The following is a 23,235-nucleotide window of genomic DNA, read 5'->3' as shown; positions in this document are numbered from 1 at the left end:
TGACTGCACTGGCGGCTCCAGAGGTTGTTTTCGTGGTGGGTGACGTGTTTATGTTGTGGTGCAGGAATTTGTAGTAAATGCGCAAAAATACTTATTAAACTAAATTTTAAGCACCTGCAACTGACTAATTTCAAAAACTTTCTAAAAACATTTTCACAATTTGTTTTTCATTTCCCCTTTGATATGAGCAAATGCTTCCATGTCCTTTTCGCATGGTATTGTGAAATTGTGATGTTTGAATTTTGGGTCATAACCACTGTGACGCAATCAAATAATAAATGCCTGTTTCCCTAATGTAGTGTATTTTTGTGAGGAAATGGATCTATGTCTCATAGATGCTATTCACCGCATATGTCACCCGATCACCTCCTTTGTCGTCATTTTCATTCATGACTAAATTCATACACACTACTTTCTGTGTAGTTGTGTGTCAGTATGACAGTGTTGTTCAAGTTTTATAATGTAATTGGTATGAAGTGCACACTAATAATTCCCATGTCATGCCAGTCCCAGCAGAAGACTGCCCCTCCCTGAGCCTGGTTCTGCTGGAGGTTTCTTCCTGTTAAAAGGGAGTTTTTCCTTCCCACTGTCGCAAAGTGCTTGCTCATAGGGGGTCCTTTTGACCGTTGGGGTTTTTCTGTAATTATTGTATGGCTTTTGCCTTACAATATGAAGCGCCTTGAGGTGACTGTTTGTTTGTTGTGATTTGGCGCTATATAAATAAAATTGATTTGATTTAGTACATTTCGTTCTCTTTGAGTGACAACCACACCTGCTCCTAATCCATCAGCAGTCTCTGCGATATTACCTCCAGAAAACAAAGATGTTTGGAATTATCTGGTGCCTCTGGTCTGTTCTCATTATATGCGCTTTTAATTTGGTGAGGGAGATGATGGTAGCATTTTATGTTTTTATGTTGACAACCTGAAGGGAATAGATGCTTTTTTTTTAATCTATTTATTTATTTTACAGGGTACATGCCTTGTAGTACATTTTGGAACATATCAAAGTATTGTCATTTCTAAACAGTGTTAATTCATTGTGGTGAAAAGACAGAATTCAAAACATTTATGTGTTACTACTGAATTTTGGGTTCCAAACTCTAGCTCAGTTTTACCCGCATATTACCTAGTGTCAACATAAAGGACCACTAATTATCTAAAACATCTGTATTTTTATGACAAAAGGTGAACGGAGGTTCTCAAAGTGTATTTCACTACTCACATTTTCATTGCTTCCAGATGAGATTGAAACTGCATCCTGCACCAGAACTACAAACACAAAGTGCCAGTGCAGACCGGGTACCTTCTGTGTTCCAGACCAGGCCTGTGAGGTGTGCAAACGCTGTACCAAGTGAGTATCTTTTCTACCATTACTCTGGACACACAGGGCTGACAGACTGCACCACGCAAAATTGTGGTTCTGGTTGAGGATGCGTTTACAGTGACAATTGAAACAGCATCATGACATCATGATGTAAAGTTGTGAATAAATGTTAGACGCGGCATATATCTTGGAGGTCTGTGGCAGCAGGTCAAAATCGTGCAGTAAAATTGTATTCGGGGTCATTCCACGCTCTTATTTACACTGTGTGTAATCTGAGCATAAAATAGGGACAAAGGGGGTTGGTATAACATGAAATAAACCAGTCAGATTTTTGTTTGTCTGGCTTTTAATGCATAAATGTGTCAGCATCTGGCCGCTGCTGTTTTGATGGCAGAATCAGAAGTGAGAGGTTTTCTGACAAGGCAAAGTATTTCTGTGCAAATTGTCAGTGCACACAAGCAGGTTATTTACAGGAGTGGCACGCTTTGCATTCTAATAATAATAATAATAATCATAACAATCACTTGGATTTATAGAGCACTTTCCAAGACACCCAAAGTTGCATTATTCAATCACTCGCACATTCACACACATTGGCGGTGGTACGCTACTTGTGTAGCCACCACTGCCCTGGGGTAAACTGATGGAAGTGTGGCTGCCATTCTGCGCCTACAGTCCCTCCAGCCACCACCTCATTCATACACAGGCTGAAATCCACCTGAAAGCTGTCGTGAGAGACCAACACCGAGGTGGTTTTGTCCTGCGTAATGAACGGCTCTGTGGCGCGTCCCTCCGCTTTTCTTTCCATGAAAAAAATCTCCTGTAACGATGGAATGTGCCGGAAAAAGTGCTGATGTCCACATCTTCTGCCTTTTTGTGAAAGTCAGACGAGGTCCCGGATCAACAAAGCTTTCACGTTGGAAATGATCTGGTTGTTCCAGCGGGGTGTCAGCCTGTCGATGGGGGCTGGGAGCGCACCGCGCTCTCAGCAGTTGTGGGCAGTCCTTAAAGTGGCAGTAACACCCCGTAATCTGTTTAATCCCCATAAAATCGTCCCTGAAAGCCATATTAATTTTTCGAACGGTGTCCACCTGGAGGTCTCTCACAGTTTCTGGAAAAAAATTGATGCAGCAAAGCTCCAAATCGTTCAGACATTTATTCGCAATAAAAATCCGACGAGAGGGGTGGATCACACCTCACTCAAAGCCTGCTCACAGGCGAATGACGCAACCGACAGGCATGAAAAAACTCACGCATGCGCACGAGGGTTCAAGCTTGTCTGACGCAATCACACATGATTCAAATCCATATGGTTTTTTAAAAAAAATAAGGTCGGATACTTTTCTAACAGACCTCATATTTTGGGCCATTTCAGAAGCTTAGTTCTGAAGGCTCTTTGAACCATGAATGGACTGCCATACCTTTCCTGTAGCACATTCCAAATGCCTTGATATGCCTGCTCAGTATTACGGTAGAAGTATCCCTCTACAGCTTTCTTTGCTTCTCCTGCAGGATAACTCTTTGGATACAACATTTTCTCACATACTGTACAGGTCACGATTTATTGCCTATTAATGCCATGAAGGATACCTTCCGGTTCATAAACTCTAGGGGATCACCACTAAATGCACCAAGCTCAGGTAAGGGAAGGCTGTTCAGTGTCAGAGCTTGCAAGGGCTCAAGCTAAATTAAGTTCATGTTCGGCTTGGAGAGTTCATGGCTAGAATGATGAGACCAGAGGATTTAGGGAGGACTGAGCAGCAGTGTGGCCATATTCAGGATTATCTGAATGCTGGGAAAACACTTCAGTACTTTCCAACCCATCTTGGGTGTTGTAAACTCGTACTCGAGCACAGGCGGCATGGTGGCTTAGTGGTTAGCACTGGTGCCTCACAGCAATAAGGTCATGGGATCGCTTCCCGCCTTTTCTGTGTGGAGTTTTCATGTTCTTCCCGTGTCCGTGTGGGTTTCCTCCAGACACTCCGGTTTCCTCCCACAATCAAAAACGTGCTTATTTAGGGTCTGCTTCTTTCTCTGACCCTGACCAAGGCAGAGTCTTTACATCTGGAGTTGGTCCCCGGGCACCGGACTGTGTGTCTGTGGCTGCACGGTACTCCTAGTGGTTGGATTGTGCCTAACTGTAATTAGGATGGATTAAATGCAGAGGACACATTTAGGTATATGTATATATGTACAGTTCTATTCTAGGCACAGCCCATATCCACCACAGCTCCCTGAGGTGATACATTTAGTGCTTCATTACGCAATATCTCCTCCAACACCCAGCATCCTACATATCCCTATAAGTGCAAACAGTGCCCCCTTCCCAAACCCTGCTGCACTTGGACATTGTGGCTAGCCCTGTCTTGATGCTGTCTTCCTGGAGAAGAATTTACAATTTAAAAATATGGTACAACCCAGAGCTGTTAGTTTTGAGTCTTTCCCATTAGTTGTTACTTTTATTTCATTCCTGTTTTCTGCTTTCAGTTCGTTTTTATGGCGGTTTTGTGTACCCATGTGTATAAGGTTGTGTGGGCATGCCCCCCCCCCATAAGGTGTATCTGACTGTTGCACCATTTGATTAGCAGGAAAAACTTGATTTTATGCCTCACTCTGTTTTTACATCAGGGTTTTGTTGGTCTGTTGAGCAATCGCTCTCTGCTGCCACTGTGCACACCCACACATCTCACTTTTAGACCAACACCCATCCCTTACAGTTTCAAAGTCACAATTCTTTTCAGATCATAGTACGTTCCTGACAGGATTATTCATACACGTACAAACTGCATGCTGTTTTGCACCGGGTGGAAGATTGGACCCGTAATCATCAGCCTGCCCTGCCTTGATTACAGTTGTGGCTACACTATTTGTATTGACCCGTACGGTACACACTTAATGGTTCGGTTCACAAAACTACATGCAGAATACACAGTACGACTCTGCACAGTATGATTTATAGAGACGTGCTTATTTATTTCCTTAAGTCATTGACATTTCATCTCATTTCCACAGACTGTGTGTCACTCTTGTTCCATGCTCTGTGCAGGAGGCGTGGCCAGACCCTCAGTTTGCTGTCTGCATTTCTGAGGTGAAAAACAGTGAACCAGGCAGTTAAAGCGAGTGAACGGATTATTCCAATCAGAAATGGAATTGGCTCATTTTACCATTTTCTTCTGAAACATGATCCTAAAAGTGAAAGTGTAGAGATACATGTTTGTGTTGAATCACTGTCCCCGGATGAGATCAGCGTGCATTTGAGTTTAGACAGAAAATGCCACCAACTTATAAATTGACGTTTCATATAAATTTGTGTAAAATTCCATGAGTGAGACGGGCACCGAATAACAACACGGTGTACTATGATTTCAAATCTGTGCAAAGTGAGGTTTTGAGAGTCCGTCATTTACACAAAAATAAAACAAACTTAAAATATACAAAATATTGAAGGGAGTCTGGCTCCACATGACATAGACAACAAACAAAACATTTAACACGCCGCACGGTAAATTTATCCCAATGCGAATGTCAAGCGATCTCATCAATTCATAAACGTTTAATGAAAAAAGTTTATATTTACACTTTATCTCACAGTGCTGAAGAGTCTGATAGCAACTCTGGGCTGCTCAGATTAAAGTGGAGACTGGCTTTAGGATTATTTGGATAATTTACAAATACACTATGCAAAAAAAAAAAGTTAACCCTCTCCATGAAAGTGTGTGCATGCCGTTAACATTCACCATGTATTGTGCAAATTCACCATTTCAGTAGCATGTTGGACGACCACTTGCTGCAATAACACACACTGTTTGTTGTGGCATACTCTGGTTGAACAAGTCTTCAGCAGAAATGTTGTTGCATTCTTCCCGCAGCATTTCTCTCAGCTGTCCCACGCTTTCTGCCAAGCATGTCCCACAAACGCTCAATTGGGTTGGCCGGGAATGGCGTCCTTATTGTTGCTCCATGAACTCATGGATTGCCGAACCCTGTGGGGTTTTGCATTATCATCCAAAAAGAGGAAACGCTGGCTAATTGTTATGCATCCATATGGTATTGATATTGCCTACATTTTTCAACAGTGTATGTTCATCATCTGAAACAGCGACTCTGTTCGTGTTCAACAAAGCAAATTAAATGTTGCATAATGTGTCTGTTTTGTTCATATCTCAGGTGTAAATCTGGAGAGGAGATGTTGAAGAAGTGCTCCCCCTTTGCTAACACAGTTTGCCAAAAACAGCACGTTTCCCCCACCGAAACATCAGCCGCCATCCCTACGCCGGCGTCTACCTCTCCGGATGGCGTAGGTGAGTCTACGGTCCACGTCGCCTGTTTTACTTATTGAAAATGGCAGTAAATTAAAGTTGAGGTTCTGACTAATTTATATGTGTTTGTGCAGTTGTTGCTGTTTGCATTTTGCTGGTGATTGTCTTCATTGCCCTCGTTGCACTTGCTGTGTCGTGCTTTGTGATCAAACAGCATCCGTGCAAAAGATCATGTGAGTCAGCGTCTGGTGCTGTGACTTTGCTATGTTGCTACTTTAGCGTTTCCTGATAGTATTTCTTTTTTTTTTTCCAAACAGGTTCAAAGACCCTGTGCGACTCCAGTGAAATTGTGAAGGTTCCTATTGTAAGTCGTTCTTGTTTGACCCCTTTCATGTGATGCGACGAGTGCTTGGAGTTAGCTGACATGAGCATCCATAGTTTTATATACTTGGCTCGAGATGAAAGACCACATTCATTGCATTGGCTAAAGCCCCGTTCTCACTGTCCGTTCTCTTATTCGCTTCACCGAAGATAACGATGACAAACTGCTGGGTGATGATCACTCTTGCCCACAAACGTGATCTAGCGTGTGGTGTGATGACATAATGCGCCAGTCTAGTGCGGGGTTTGATAATGTGTCATGTGATGTCTGCAAAAAAAAAAAAAAAACAGCTTCTGAAAACCTTACGGTGATCTTACAGCACGTACAGATGCATCTCAAAACAACTATCATGGAAAAAGTCTAATATTTTTGTCAGGTATTTGTATATTTTAGACTCACTTCACATCAAGTAAAATGTTTCAAGCATTTTTTTTTATTTTGATAATTATTATGACCTGCAGCTCCAAAAAAAATAGAAATTGTGTATCTCTAAATATCAGAATACAATAGTGTTCAGAATAATAGTAGTGCTATGTGACTAAAAAGATTAATCCAGGTTTTGAGTATATTTCTTATTGTTAAATGGGAAACAAGGTACCAGTAGATTCTCACAAATCCAATAAGACCAAGCATTCATGATATGCACACTCTTAAGGCTATGAAATTGGGCTATTAGTAAAAAAAAAGTAGAAAAGGGGGTGTTCACAATAATAGTACTGTGGCATTCAGTGAGTTCATCAGTTTTGTGGAACAAACAGGTGTGAATCAGGTGTCCCCTATGTAAGGATGAAGCCAGCACCTGTTGAACATGCTTTTCTCTTTGAAAGCCTGAGGAAAATGGGACGTTCAACACATTGTTCAGAAGAACAGCGTAGTTTGATTAAAAAGTTGATTGGAGAGGGGAAAACTTATACGCAGGTGCAAAAAATTATAGGCTGTTCATCTACAGTGATCTCTAATGCTTTAAAATGGACAAAAAAAAAACAGAGGCGTGGAAGAAAATGGAAAACCATCAAAATAGATAGAAGAATAACCAGAATGGCAAAGCCTCACCCATTTATCAACTCCAGGATGATCAAAGACAGTCTGGAGTTACCTGTAAGTGCTGTGACAGTTAGAAGACGCCTGTGTGAAGCTAATTTATTTGCAAGAATCCCCCGCAAAGTCCCTCTGTTAAATAAAAGACATGTGCAGAAGAGGTTACAATTTGCCAAAGAACACATCAACTGGCCTAAAGAGAAATGGAGGAATATTTTGTGGACTGATGAGAGTAAAATTGTTCTTTTTGGGTCCAAGGGCCGCAGACAGTTTGTGAGACGACCCCCAAACTCTGAATTCAAGCCACAGTTCACAGTGAAGACAGTGAAGCATGGTGGCGTAAGCATCATGATATGGGCATGTTCCTCCTACTATGGTGTTGGGCCTATATATTGCATACCAGGTATCATGGATCAGTTTGGATATGTCAAAATACTTGAAGAGGTCATGTTGCCTTATTCTGAAGAGGACATACCCTTGAAATGGGTGTTTCAACAAGACAATGACCCCAAGCACACTAGTAAATGAGCAAAATCTTGGTTCCAAACCAACAAAATTAATGCCTCGCAGATGTGAAGAAATCATGAAAAACTGTGGTTATACAACTAAATACTAGTTTAGTGATTCACAGGATTGATAAAAAGCAGTTTGAACATAATAGTTTTGAGTTTGTAGCGTCAACAGCAGATGCTACTATTATTGTGAACACCCCCTTTTCTACTTTTTTTTAACTAATAGCCCAATTTCATAGCCTTAAGAGTGTGCATATCATGAATGCTAGATCTTGTTGGATTTGTGAGAATCTACTGAATCTACTGGTACCTTGTTTCCCATGTAACAATAAGAAATATACTCAAAACCTGGATTAATCTTTTTAGTCACATAGCACTACTATTATTCTGAACACTGCTGTATGTCCTAAGATCAATCAGTTCTTTTTCTACTTAGCCCAGTTAAGATGCTTCTGATGGTGCCTCTGGTTCAGGATTTACACGAGGAATGCAACATTTGTAACACATTTCCTGGACACATCTACGTGTAGTTGCTCTTCATGCACTGACTCACCCCAAGTTCTTGAATCGGCTTTCCTTGGTGATCTTCTCAAGACTGTGAAGCTGTGACATGTTTAATTGCTCCTTTAGCTTTAGATGGTTATTTTATTTGTTAACAAGCAGATCAGTGTTTTTGACAGGACAGGTTACTGTGCAAAATAACCTTCTCTGCATTCCACATTTATAGTTATGAAACCATTTAGCTGTAAATGTCCCACGATGTGCTTCAGCAGAAAAATCTATCTTCATCTAAATTAATCTTGCTTCAGTCACCAAAAACATTAAGATAAACATTAATTTATGGTTTTCATTATTAATTTCTATTTAACTGTGAAATTTGCTAGTATCTGCAAATTTGTATGCATAAAAGTAAATATCAGCTGCAATTAAACATTCATCTTTGAGTGTCCTCAAACTGGAAACAGTGATTTGCACGTTTCTAATACACTGACACTGGTCGAGGTTTTGGGACGCACCTGGGTGACTTGCAGTCACTCGGTCACTAGATAAGTAGCAAAAATAAACTAAAAAACAAACCAAAGATGATTTAAAAAAAAAAAAAAAAAAAAGTTCAGTAATTTTTTGCAATTAAATCAAAGATGCTCCCAGATGGAATTAAATTTTATGGTTTTCATCCATTGGTGACAGACTTTATGGTGACGTCTATCATTGTGTTTCCATCATCTTTTGATCAGAATGAGAACGGAGCCACAGCTGAGGAGAGACAGAACAATCAGAACGCAGGTCTGGAGGGCGAGGAGCCCCGGCCCGAGTCGCGACCCCTGCTCCAGGAGACCCAGCCTGGAATAACGACGGCTTTGCCTTCTTTAGAAGATGAGGATCGAGGGCTCGGGGACAGTTTGCCCAACACTACCAGCTCCTCGCAGACGAGCCTGTCTGCAATGCCTACTGCAGTAGGCAGCGCGCCGAGTAACACCCCAGATCAGAGCCCCGCCGCCCCCAGAGTGCCCGCCGCAGCCACGGTAAGCCAAACTGTGAGGTGTCCCCTCCGGTTCTCTGGCAAGGAAATAAATGTTTAAAAAGCATCAGCAAAAAAGTTCTCAAAGGCTTTTTGACCATTTCTGTTTGATTCTTAATTTGAGGGTAACATTGACTTGTATTTTTCTCACAGGATGATCCTCTGCAGCATCGATTAGTACCGCTACTCGGTAAGATTCCTGCCAAAGGAGCCCCCTTACATTTATACTTTCTTAAACATTGTAATGGTTTTCTCATCCAAAAAATAAAAAATAAAATCTGTAAGCAGAAAATATAATGGTTAGTTGCAGTTTGTGTTGTTCCACAGGGCTGCAACAAACAATATCTCCTGAAGATTTGACGTTAGTTGTCTGGCAGATTCATAATCTCGTGACAGTCAGACCATATTTACGCCTCCAGGAGGTGGAAAAATGCTGCTTTTTTACTGCTTTTTCTTCTTCTTTCTCATGCTGAATTAAAGCGATTGAAGCATGAGAAGTGTTGATCATCTCTTATCATTTTGTCCATGCATTCCTCTTTAAAAAATTAATTATAAAGTACTGCACTTATCTACTTTCAAATCAAAGCAATTATTTAAAAAAAAAAAAAACCTTGTTTAAAACCTCTGTACTCCAATCCATTTCTGGATGTGGGGATTTCTTTTTGTTTTTTGCTCCTGTCACATCTTTACTCACAGTAGACTCAATTTTTTTCACTGCGCCTGCAAGTCCAACACCTCTATGGAGACGGCACAATTAAGGCCATTAGTCAAGAGAACTCAAAAATGGCAGGATAAGACAGTTACTGTGTCATGAATCAGACTGCCTTTTAGCTTCTCCCACCTTTTGTTTGGTGACCCCACAGAAGGTCTAGTATATAGTGTAGATCCACATGTTGATTTGGCACCAGTTTTAAACCAGATGTCATTATGAATACAACTGCATTTGTAAAGGGACACCCTGTTGTAGTGAGACAAGAGAATTAATTGCTGCCCGTTGTGCTAATCTTCATTCAGTCATTCTCTAAACCCACTTATTCCAATTAAACAGAGCCGGTAGCTCAGTGGATAAGGAGCTGGTCTGGCAGTATGTAGACTTGGGTTCAAATCCTGTTTGTGCCCTTGTACAAGAGTCTGCAATGTCTCAGTCCAGCCAGCCTGGCTTGGCACCAGAACACCATGGACTCTTGTCTGCTTCACGCCATGGAAACAGAAGTTAAGCACCAGCCTGATGGGCCTCAGGCCCTGTAAGGACTTATTACTTTAAGGGTCATCCCAGCAGACAGGCAGTAGGATACACCCTGGACAGGCCACCAGGCTATTGCACGGTTGACAGACAGTTAATACAGGGACATCGATTCACCTAACCTTCGTGTCTTTGGAAGTGGGAGGAAAACGGGTGTTCTGTCGAGATGAGGTGCGTCGTCGAGATGAGGTGCGTCGTCGAGATGAGGTGCGTCGTCGAGATGAGGTGCGTCGCGGAACTGCATATGTGTGCACTAAAAAAATTACTTGACGAAGTTCGCTTATTTTGATGGGCAAGTAAATGTATAAATTGTTCATCTGTACATAGTAATGTATAAAATCTACTCACTATAAAATAAGTATTTTTAACCTGGAGTTAGCTTATTTCCACAGGCAAAATATACATATGCATTTATGCTCCTAACGTAAAATACAGAAAATGTTTTACTTACTAGACTGTAAATACACTGAATACAATTAATAAATTAAAAAAAAAACTTTGACGGAAAAAACAAAATGCGCAGTTGCACGTCAAGCGAGTTACATCATCTCCCCATGTGCAGTTGCGCGAGGCACCTCATCTCGACAGGTGACGTCTTCAAGTCCGGGGTAGAGCGACGTGCGCATGCGCACGCATGCACAGTAGCGCGACGCACCTCATCTCGACGTTCACCTCACCTCAACGGGACACCGGATCACCCGGCGGGAACCTGCGCAAACACTGGGAGAACATGCAAACTGCACACAGAAAGGACAGGTGGGACGCGATCTCAGAGCCTTCTACTGCTAACCACTAAGCTGCCTGCCATGTAACATATTGAGTGGGTATAAATTTCACAATAGTCCCAACTGATCATCAATTCAAACGGATCGATCATTAATTATCAGATTGTCCTGCATGTAAGACTGTTCTGATAATAAAAGGACCCCCTTTTTGAAGGCACATTTTTTGAAAAAATGCTTTCTAACCATTTATTTTAATTTTTAAAGAAATGTTGTTTTTGAATAGAAGGCTAATTTATTTAAAACACACACACACAAACAGGCCAGATTGTACAAAGTAGTTGTGCAAAAAAGTGAGGCCTGCCAAAAAAGAAAAAAAAAAAAACAGGCATGTTCTTGTCTCCTCAAATCATCATGTCAGTCAATTCTTCACATGTTCAATTACAATTATAAAGTAAAAGTGTGAGATTGGTGGTGTACTCTGAGGAACATCCAGAGGGGCAAATGGACCAAAAGGTTCTCACAGATTGCATGAAGGGAAGAGGAAAGAAACTATGGAAATTTTAAGAATTAAACAACAACAACAAAAAAATAATCTTATGTTTAGATTTGCCAGAAAAAAAAAACCCAAAACAAAACCGAGTCTGGTGAGAAGTGTCTGGGTGCAAAATGTGGCAAAAGTGGTGCTCCATTTTTTCAGAGTCCAAGTCTGAGAAAGGCAAAGTAAAAAGTAGATGACGTGGTGTGATTCTGCTGCTTCCCTTTTCTATATTAAAATCTCTCCTGATGCAGTTCGATAAGTGAAAGTAATGTGACTCCCTTAATATAATGAAATTGCAGTGAGCTAGCGGGAGCTGCCTTGCGTGTGTGTATCAAAATAGCCATATTGTAGCGGTCAAGAGACGGCATTACTCTAACGTGAGAACATTAGTCTGAAATGAGAACGGGGAGAACTGTAAATAATTGTGATTCATTGTGTTATTTGTGAATGTTATATGCTGGTTCTTGTGGTGTACTGTTCACTTTTATTGATTATATTGTGCCAGTTTAAAGGATTTATTGATATATTGTGCCAGTTTAAAGGATTAAGAGGTAATCACTGTGCATTTTTTAATTTATTGAAAGGTTTTTGTTTTAGCTTTAAACAACCAATATATTTATCTGATTTTGGTTTGTTTTCCTCAAGGGTCAGAAAAATCACTCAGGAAGAGCTTTGATTTGTTTGACGAGTACCTGGACGTCCGGATCCATAACAAGTTCTTCAGACTGATTGGAGTCAGCGACAACCACATTCGCATTGCAGAAAATGCACGTCCTAGTGATAAAGTGTACGACCTGCTGAAGAACTGGATGCAGAGGCAGGGGCTAAAAGCTGACATAAACGACCTTCTGGAGGTGTTGCTCAGCATGGACCAGCGGCGATCGGCTGAGAACATCGCATCTGCGGCGCTGCAGAAGGGCTACTACAAGCACGCGGCTGCACCCTGAAAGCTGAAGTCACAGAACGCACACGTGAAGTGAACACTTAATGCAGGAAAAAGTAAAAGCACGTAGACGCTGTCAGACGATTGTGTGTCTCATGGACAGGCCGACCTCTTATCAGCTGCTCGCCGTCTCTTCAAAAGCCAGTAGTTTGGAAACAAGTGCAACAAAAAGGGGAAGGATGAGCCGTAATGATCAGTTGACTACAACGACTTGCCAAATGCTGAGGTGTAACTTTGAGTTTCGTGGACAATAATAATAATAATAATAATAGTACCGCCATAGATGACGGTAGGAATGTTTCAGCAGCCACAAGCAGAAATGGCAAAAAAAAACAAATGCAGCCAAAACACTGAGCGACCTGAAGTCTTTTGTGTAGAGTTTGTTGAACACTACCTTGTGATGAGGATATACACTGGTTTGTCAGAGTGGCATTAGCTGTGCCACTGTGGCGCCATCATGCACTGACCACATCAATGCCAAGTTTTAGCTGAAACAGTGTGTAAGAGGATCCTGTTAGACAGGAAGATGCACATTTGCAGTGACAAGACCCTAATAATCAGTGCTGTCAGACAACCTGAATTTATTCTTGGCGTAGAATTTTCGTCACAGTTCATGTCAGATTTTGTGCAGTTTGGTCAAATTGGAGAAAATTCATGTCTGTTTTTGTTTTGGGGTTTTTTTTGGGGGGGGGGGGGGGGGTGGGTTACTACTGAAATACGGAGTTTCCACATGCGGTTTCTACTGTTGCTACGTAGCTCTGTAAAATTATTGCTTCGTGTTTTCATGCAACACGGAAACCTTCAAAGGTCATTTTTATTTATTTTTCGTATTTATTGTAATGAGTAATAATTGTCCTGCATTATTTATACCATGAACCAAAAAACAAGCCTGACAAATGTTAGCAGGGCAAAATGAGTGACATCAAATTTTCTAAGGTGTGGTTAGAACTTACTGTCTGTTTTTCATGATTCTGTCACACCTTCTTGCGGCGATGAAGAGTTGCCACTATACAAGCAAGCGTTGATCCGTATTATCAGAAAAGAGGTGATGTCTAAAAAATAAAATTAAGAAATGAGGGTCGACCTGTTGAGTCAAGCTGCCATCGTTAACCAGCTGCTGTCCAAACTGTCCTGTCCGTGGCAGCGGCGATCTTGTGATGCAGGTACAGATGGTTTCATCTTGGTTAGTTGAACATGATGAAAGAAACACATTTTCTGGATTTTTTTTTTTTTTTTTTTTTTTTGAAGGCTAGATTTATATTTACCTTTGTTGTCCATGCAGACTCGCGTGTCTCACAAAATGTGTGTATATGAAGATTAAGAAGCTAAAACAAATATGGTGAGCTATGAAGTCATTGAGGGCGATGGGTTTGTGATATTTTAGACAGTTTTCTGCCTGATTTCTGCAGTCACATGTAAATAGAACACAGAGAAATATATTACTGCTGATGCTACAGTGCTGGCACTGCCATCTATTGACCGACAATGAAATTACAGCCTGTATCAATTTTTTTTTAACACACCTTCACATCTTTTTAAGTGTATCTGTTCATCTAACAACCTTTTTTTCTGGTCTTTCTTGGTATAGTTGAGGTAAAGCACAGAGTCTGTTTCATTGCATGTTTTGTGTATTCAGGCAGTCTTTAAATTTTTGTCTTTCTATATTTTCATGCAGGTTCAAAGATGGTCAGGTGGTGTGTTTTTTTTTTTGTTTGTTTGTTTGTTTTTTGGAATGAACCAGTTTGACTTCATTTTAAAAAGAGGGGGGGGGGGGGGGAACCCTTGTCATCACATTTAAGCCATTTCCTTTAGGTTGTTACTTTGTGGATTTCAGATAAAAAATAATGCAAATACAGTGAAACTGTTTGTGTTGGTGCCAGTTTCAAATAAATGTTTTGTACAGTTTTTTTTTTGTTGTTGTTTTAATCTTGTACAACTTAGATGTAATTGCTTTTTAAACTGCTACAGGTGTGCAGATGTTAGCCAAAGCTAATGCAAAGAGGTTCTTATTGAGAGCAGAATGCATGAACAGTTGAGTTCACAAGTATTTGGACATTAAAGCTGTACGTTATTTTAACGGCCTGTCACTACATATTATAAAGTAACTAGCTTGTTTCGCACTCGCGGTGGCCACAGCAAATCCAAGGTGGCTCTGCATGTTGAATTGGCACAAGTTTTACAGCGGATGCCCTTCCTGATACAACTCCACATTACATGGAGAAATGTGATAGGGGTGGGATTCAAACCGGGAACCTTCCGCACTGAAACCAAATGCATTAACCACTTGGCCGCCACCACCCCTGCCTAAAGGTCAGTCTCATAACTGTTCAAAATTTAAAACCGTTTGGATACAATCTGGATTAAACATGGTGGAAGGGTTTTATGTTTAAGGATAAAGTGACTCCATTTTGGACAGAAGTGTTGAAATGTCACATGCACACACAAGTTCAATTTATTCTTTGTCCCTCAAATTTATGCACAGCAGGAATACACATACATAAAATACATCATAAAGCACGCAATGCAAACCACACAACAATAAAACGATACAATTACAGACATAAAAAGGGATACTAACCAAGCAGCCGTAGTATAAATATATAATAAAATTAATGAAATATACATAAATTGTCATATAACCAAAATGGACCAGAGCTACCGCCTCCTGTTATTAGAGTTCAAGACTTGAACAGAGAGAGGGATAAAAGAATTCCTGTATCTTTGTTTTGACCCACTTGGGGTTCTAAAGCGTAAGACAGATGGTAGCAACTTGCATTCAGCAAACAAAGGATGAGTAGGGTCATGACTAATGTGTACACACACCTACCTGTTTGGGTTTCCCTGAATCATGACTCTGTTGTGGCAATCTTGGTGGTGACGAAGATCGTCTCTTGGTTGAATCCCGGTATCTACATCCAGGGTCGATCTTGAGACACCTGGCATGGGTTTGCTTACTGTGGGAATGTCGATGGACACCAACAGATCCTTCACCTGGTTCGATGACTTTGAAATCCCAGATGATCAGGGTTTGAGGACCTTCTGCCACCTTCATCTGCCTTCACAGCTGTTGATTTACAAGCCATCACCTCCACCATCTGATTTGCTGTTGACTTCTTGTTTCACCAGTGCCCATTAGCCATATCGTGCTCAGGGTTCCTGTTAAGCCTTGCGACCACGGGGCACACAAGGTCCCCACCGTAGTTCACCCAATAGGCAATCCCCTACTTGATCAAGTTACCCAGGTGTCACAGTGCAGATGAGGGGTTGGATTCTGACAACCATATGACTGTGCAGAGCCGAAAGATCAAAGGTATAAGGAGTTAAGTCCTACAGGCCCTGAGGCCCCTCTGTACTGATACTCATCTCTGGATTTCATAGCATGAAGCGGATGTTTGACTCCTGCTGGACAAGCCTCCAACACAGGTTACTTCCCCAGCCAAAATTTGTACCCATTTACAGCTGGATGGACTGAGAAAATGCAACTGTCATGTCCAAAGAAGCAGGTACAGGTGGGGTGACCGGGAACAGGGGCGCCGCAAGGGATTTTGGGCCCCATGACAAGAATCTTACTGGGCCACCCCCCATATTATGTCAGTATTATAATTGTATTTGGGGCCTCTCTAGGCCCCTCTCAGTCATGGGCTCCTAGAATCCTTCTCCTTATTCTCCCCTTTTCCAGGTGTACATATTGGTAGCCCAACTCCTATCCCACTGACCTACCTGCTCTATATGAGTTGGGCTTGATCTGGATAAGCACCAGCACCAACAGGCCTGAGTGTGGTGCGGTTATTGCACCCTCTGAGTGCCTATTCCGATTTCATCATGTGTTTGATTCGTCAAAATACCCACTGTCATGGAACACGAGTTCCACCTGCGATTTTCAAGCTGTGGTTAAAAAACGTTGGCCTTTAGAGACATGGTGTCCCAGATGTTTTTTGTGGGCACATTTTACAGAAAGAGCTGAAGTGTTGTGTAGCTGCCTCGTGCACGCCCACATTGATACGGACACGGTTAATGGATTAGGCAGTAACCTCCCCGACCCTGAGGGTGAGAACATTGTGATCAGCTCTCTCTAATTACAGCTGCACTTCACATGAAACACTGAAACCAGGAGACATGAGACACACTGAGCTGAAAGTCCAAGACTTATTCAGTAACTTGGAAATGTTCATGTATCCATCCCCTGACTTGTCCAAAGAAAACTGGCTGTAAATGTGAGGATTTACTATAAATTCATCAAAGTGTGCCAGTACTTACTTGGTATATTCGGTTGAATTATCCCTCTCGCCAGGATGTTAGAGATCTCAGATGGTCTTTGAAGGCAGAGAGAGTTGGTGCGCATACAATGTCATCAGTCAGGATATTCCAGTCGTTTGTTACTCTATTAGAAAAAATGTTTTTCCTAATATCTGTCCCAGAGTATTGATTTGCTAGCTTGTGATGTGCTAGCTTATGAAATTCCTCTAAGTTGCCTATCTGGCTGAGCAAAAAATTGACTCGGGTCTGATTTATATAAACCACGAGTGAACTTGTATGTCTCTAATTGATCCTGTTTCCTTCTATGTTCTCTAAGTGATACCATTTCAGGTTTATCTATGTAATATTTGAAACACTTTCTCTGTGCTGATTCTAGTGAAGATATGTCTTTAATTTACCATGGGTACCATACTGGAGACCTGTATTCTAAAATTGGTCTCACTAAACTTTTATACAATATACAGACTTTATCCATAATAAGGTTTGTGAAACCTCTGTGAATAAGGCCAATTCTCTGGTTTGCCTTTTTTGTGATTTCCAAAATGTGTTTTTCTGGTTTTAAGGAATCTGACACTATGATGCCTAGGTCTTTTTGGTCTGTTACCTGTTCAAGGGCTCCACCATTTAAGGTATAAATATATTCTAAACTCTGTTTGATCTTAAGAACCACACACTTGGTAGCGCTGAACTTCAATAACCATTGGTTAGGCCAGCAAGTCAACTCCTTTAGATGATCTTGTAATAAATTACAATCTGATGGGGTCCGAATTTTACGATATATCTTGGTGTCACCTGCAAACATTTTAACTATGGACGAAACGATGTCTGGGAGGTTGTTTATGTACAGTAAAAACAATAACGGCTCAGTTATAGATCCCTGTGGTACACCACTAGTTACATGGTGCCAGGAAGATCTCCTGTTTCTAAGTATTACCATTATTAAAAGTTCACCCTCTGGAGTCCAGGGTATAATTGGCCGTTTTTGACTACTTTTGGTTATACCCTTATAATTTACCTTTAAAAATTGTTTACCTGGCCTTGTTTGGTGTCATTTTTTTCAGCACAACCTCATCTGTTTGGGGGTTTTTTTTGACTGTGAAAATCAATCAATCAATCAATCAAATTTTATTTGTTAAGCGCTTTACAACAACTTAAGTTGACCAAAGCGCTGTACATATAAAAATCGTATTTAAAATATAGTTAAAAAGAAGAACACAGATACATTTTATTCCCAAGTCTAAACAAGACTAAGTATCAAAAGCACATCTAAACAAATATGTTTTGAGTTTTGTTTTAAAAAGAGGCAGATCCAAGATGGCACGCAAGTCGAGGGGCAGCGAGTTCCAAAGTTTAGGACCTACTACTGCGAAAGCACGATCACCCCACTGTTTGCTTCGAGACCTGGGCTGCTCCAACAAGTAGAGCTGTGCAGATCGTAGAAATCTGCTGGGCTGGTGAAGAGTCAGAATCTCACATAGATACGCAGGTGCGAAGCTGTGGATGGAGCAGAAAACAAACAGGAGAAGTTTGTATTGGATCCTGTATTGCACTGGCAGCCAGTGGAGAGAGCGCAGAACAGGTGTGATATGGTGATGTTTACAAGAATTTGTGAGGAGCCGGGCAGCAACATTCTGTACCAGTTGTAATCTGTGTAAAGATGTTTGACTGAGTCCAATGTACAAAGCATTGCAGTAGTCCAAGCTTGAGCTGATGAATGCGTGGATTGCTTTCTGCAGGTCAAAACAACTGAGGAAGGGTTTCACTTTTGTAAGAATGCGGAGCTGAAAGAAGCTTGTCTTAACAACAGAGTCAATTTGTTTATGGAGATTTAGGTCAGTGTCCAAGTGAACTCCCAAGTTTCTGATTACGGTATTATGGTGAGGAAGTGAGTGACCGTTTGAGACAACAGCGAGTGGGCTTGTGGTGCCAAAAAGACAGAATTCCGTTTTGGATTCATTTAGACTCAGGAAATTCTGTGTGAGCCAGTGCTTGATGTCATCCATACAGGTGTTGATCTGAAATGCATCTGGAGAATCTGGTGAGACTGGTAGATAGATTTGAAGATCATCAGCGTACATATGAAAAGACATTATAGCTGGAGATGATTGAACCCAAAGGCAGCATGTAAAGAGAGAACAGAACTGGGCCCAAAATGGAGCCTTGCGGGACACCAGAAGACAGTCGGGCTGTAGAAGAGGAGTGGCCATTGATGAAAACAGAGAAGTGTCTGTCTGTTAAATAGGACCTGAACCACTGCAGCATGGGTCCCTGAAAGCCCACCTGCTGGGCTAGACGGTTCAGGAGGATGGAGTGGTCCACTGTATCGAATGCTACAGTGAGATCGAGCATTACCAACAGTACAGGTCTCTTTGAGTCCAGGGACAACAGGATGTCATTTTGGACTCTCAACAACGCGGACTCAGTACTGTGGCGTGTACGAAAACCTGACTGAAATTTATCAAAAATCTGATTCTGGTCCAGAAAAGACAGCAACTGATTAAGAACACGCTTCTCTAGAATTTTGGAGAGAAAAGCCAGGTGGGACACTGGTCTGAAGTTTGACAGTACTACTGGATCAAGGTTTGTTTTTTTAAGCAACGGTCTGACCACAGCCTGTTTGAAAACTACCGGAACAGACCCAGATCCTAAGCAGTTGTTGAAAAATAAAAGAAGCCTTGGTCCTACTGTGTCAAAAATTTGTTTCAGCATCTTTGGTGGAATTATGTCCAGGGGACAGGTGTGAAAACCACAAACTTGTTTAACAAACTATTTTCATAACTTAAAATGTAAATATAAATTGTAAATTTCAAAAACATAAGTACAAATGAAGCAAAAAACAAACAAACAAAAAAAACAAAACAAGTTAATACAACTATTTACATAAATGCAGGAAATGCTGTAGGCGTTTTTTTGTACAATTATTTCCGAAACAGTCAGATATCACAATAAGATTTAGAATGTAAATATAAATTATACATTTCAAAAACATATAGTGCAGGAAATGCTAATGCGAAACTATTTACAAAACAATGAGATGTCAAAATAAGATGCAACACAAATTTGTGCTACTCAAAAAAACAGTTCCAACACAGGGTCAAATCGCAGGTCTGACACTTCCACGGTGTGTCACTCCTCTTGTTGTCCACCTGAAGGCACTGTTGACACCTCAGTCTGCCTTTTGTGGCTTTTTGGCGAGGATCTGTGCCTGTCACAATTGGCACAGGAATGTGGTTCTGGCTCCTCTTCTGTGGGACGCCTGTTTTGTCTGTGCTACACTGTTGACACACCAGCTCCGCCATAAAATCCTTGTATGTCATGGGCTGCACTTCCTTGACATTGCTGATCTCACGGTGCAAGATGAATGCATTTATGGTTGCAATGTCAAGGAAGTACAGCAACACTGTGCCGTACCAGCGTGCAGTTTTCCGATGGGTGGAGTAGTACTGGATGAGCTCGTCAGATAGGTCAACTCCACGCATGTTTTTATTGTAAGCCAACACTGGGGTAGGACAGGGAATGACTTTGACCGTCCAGCGTCCATCCTTCTCATCCTTCACCCTTCTCCGCACGGTCTCACCCAAAAATGCTTGATGGATGGTGGAGCACACAGACACCTCCCATGTGTCCATCCACTTTACACCAGAGACCCCTCTCTTATCCATCTTATAGATCCTCTTTCAGATTTTGTTTTGTGAGAGCATTTGCCTTCGCTCGGGCCATCCTCGGCTGTTCTCCCTGTATGTGCCACATGCCCTAAACTTCATGTTAAACAGGTCCATGAACAGTTTGGGACTCGTGTAAAAAATGTCCATGTAAATGTGGTACCCAGTACCAAGCGAGGATGGCTGGATCAGGTTCATGATCACATCATATGACAGCCCGTACTCACTTGTGGTCACAGTCTTGCCAGTGTAAATGGTGAATTTGAGTGTGTAGCCATTACTTGAAACAGCCAACACAAAAAGTTTCATGCCCCATTTTGTTGGCTTGTCCTTTAAATATTGAGTCATTCCAGTTTTTGTCTTTGTCGCCACCATCCTTTCATCCACTGCCAGCTCCCTCCTCGGGTGGTAATAAGCCTGGCAGGCACTGAGGATGTCATCATAAAGAGGCCTGACTCGAAACAGTTTGTCATGACCTGCTGTTCCCTTTTTTCTATCATTTTCTACATCCTCATCTGGATCACTTATTTGGATGTTCCAGAATATCTGTCTCTGGACATTATTTTCACTGGAAAGGGCACAGACAACATATTATTTTGTTGCCAGTAGTCCTGGAGACTTGGCAGTGACACCAACGACTTACCAGGTCGTTATTGTAAATAAGAATCTTTTTTCTTAAGAACTTACCTGGTTAAATAAAGGTTAAATTAAAAAAAAACAACAACAAACGTATATCAGAATTCCCAAAAATTGTACACATCTTCCATTTCAATGTCTGCCCAGTTGTATTTTTTCCCTAGTGCCTTGTTTTTGCAGCAATTTTATTGGTGTTGGTGCAAATTGTTCGAATTGTGTCATTTGCAAAAAACAAAAGAAAAAGGTGTTTTGGACTTTGACTGGAAAGTGTATCAACCTGGACTCCTGGTGTTCTCCAAGGTTGAAATCTGCTTACTGCTGGACCAGTGTCTACGTCCTCTTCCGTGTTCCAGCAGTCCACCCTGGGGCGTGTCTCTGCTGTGCGTCCAAGTGGAGATCTGGATGTGGAAACAGAAGCGCGCACTCCGACCCTCTGTTCAGATCTCCATGCGCACGTTGGTGGATCCACCTGCTTTGGTTGCTCCTCCAGAACAAAAGAGGGATCATCTCTTACAGCACCAGAATCCTCACTGTCTCTTTCAGACTCTGACGACGTGCTGTGTGCTCCATCTTCCTCCAGTTCAAAAAATAACTGAAGCGCTCGCTCCATATTCATAAAATGCCTAATTTTTACCAAAAAAAACCCTAAAAAACAAAAAACAAAACACTAACCACACACGCTATCCATCAGTCATAAAGAGAAAGCAACCACACAATCAGACTCACGTGGGATGGATGGGTGGGCTGTGAACAAACACACGTGGGGTTAGTGAACGTATGTGGGGTTAGTTACTTCTGATTGGTGGAAAATTCACGAGCCAGCCAATCAGTGAGGAAGAAGGAGTCATATTTCTTCCCACCTCTGTCGCTGCTGCAGTAGAGAAGGAAATGATCCTTTTGGCTGCCTGTATGTACATAAACGCGGAGCAAAAAATGACAATAATATTCATGAAAACACATGGCGTAGAAAACACTCATAAATCAAGTTATACTAGGCCTATTAACAAAATTTAAAAAGTGCTATAAAGGTTGACGTCCCCATGTCCAACACACATTTAAAGGGAGCCTCAGAGTGCAGCAGATTGTTATGTCCGCTTAATTAGGTCATGTGACTTTTTGCATGAGGGCACGTCATTTGACTCCAGAGGGTTAAATGTGCCAAACATTTGGATCTCAGTTCAAGAAGGTATTCTAGATCGCTTTTAAAATGTAATCACTGATGTCCCAGAAAATTAGATTAGATTAGATTAGACAAACTTTATTAATCTCTTGGGAAGACTCCCTCAGGGAAATTGAGGTTCCAGCAGCATTGCATAGCAGCACACAGGGTAAGAAGCACACAGAGTATCAAAGAGTATCAGAGTATCTCCCCACGAGTGAGGAGTTGTACAGTCTGATGACCCATTATCTATACTTTTGCCACATTTCACTGAACTCTCTTCATTACATTTTGAGTTATCCTGCTAACAGACAAACAGACAAAATGCAGTGAAAAAATAGCTTTTCCCACAATTAGGTGCACTGAGTTAAAAAAAAATGTGTGCCAGCTTTTTTCAAAAGTATCTCAAACTGTCATGATGTTGGACAGTATTTGGTACACTAGATTATACCTAAAGCTTATACTGTCACCAAAAATGATGAGTTGATATCTTTTATCTAAACATTTTTATGAAATTTTATGCCTCAATTTTCAGGTGAACTCAGCAAACATTTTGTAGCAGCTGATTTCCAGAAATACATATTATTACTAATTTACTAGGTATCATTGACAAATGATGACTTCGTAAATATCACCGCAGGCGTATGTTCATGATATGTGTTTATACATGTCTTCTTTGCCTCCAACTTCACCTTTTTCTCTTATACTGTATCTCTCACTCCTCACTCTCTCACATAAGTGTCCACTGACAATGCCGACTGAGCTTTATAGAAGTATTTTCAAAAGTAAATGCTTCACACACACACACACACACACACACACACACACACACACACACACACACACACACACACACACACACAGAATATATATATATATATATATATATATATATATATATATATATATATATATATATATATATATATATATATATATAATATTAATAATAATAACAAGGAAATTGAGGATTGTTGTAATTCACATGGCGGACTCTAAGTGGCGCGACTCACTCAGTTCGATAGTGGGTAAGACG

The 23,235-nt window shown here is 41.1% G+C and overlaps 1 protein-coding gene across 1 annotated transcript in view; it reads left to right on the top strand.

The window, feature by feature from the left end:
- Positions 1–14,390, top strand: part of tnfrsfa (tumor necrosis factor receptor superfamily, member a) — a 50,171-nt gene extending 35,781 nt beyond the window's left edge. Inside the window, exons 4-10 of the mRNA XM_034192119.1 lie at positions 1,242–1,353; positions 5,494–5,627; positions 5,720–5,818; positions 5,903–5,949; positions 8,753–9,040; positions 9,190–9,226; positions 12,188–14,390. Of these exons, the coding sequence (XP_034048010.1) occupies positions 1,242–1,353; positions 5,494–5,627; positions 5,720–5,818; positions 5,903–5,949; positions 8,753–9,040; positions 9,190–9,226; positions 12,188–12,489 (1,019 nt within the window). The 3' untranslated portion in view covers positions 12,490–14,390. The remainder of the gene's footprint in view (positions 1–1,241; positions 1,354–5,493; positions 5,628–5,719; positions 5,819–5,902; positions 5,950–8,752; positions 9,041–9,189; positions 9,227–12,187) is intronic.
- Positions 14,391–23,235: the final 8,845 nt, after the last annotated feature.

Source organism: Thalassophryne amazonica, chromosome 17 (assembly GCF_902500255.1).
Source record: "Thalassophryne amazonica chromosome 17, fThaAma1.1, whole genome shotgun sequence".
Lineage (NCBI taxonomy): Eukaryota > Metazoa > Chordata > Actinopteri > Batrachoidiformes > Batrachoididae > Thalassophryne > Thalassophryne amazonica.
Note: the sequence above shows the minus strand (reverse complement) of the source record. Positions and strands in the feature narration are given on the sequence as shown.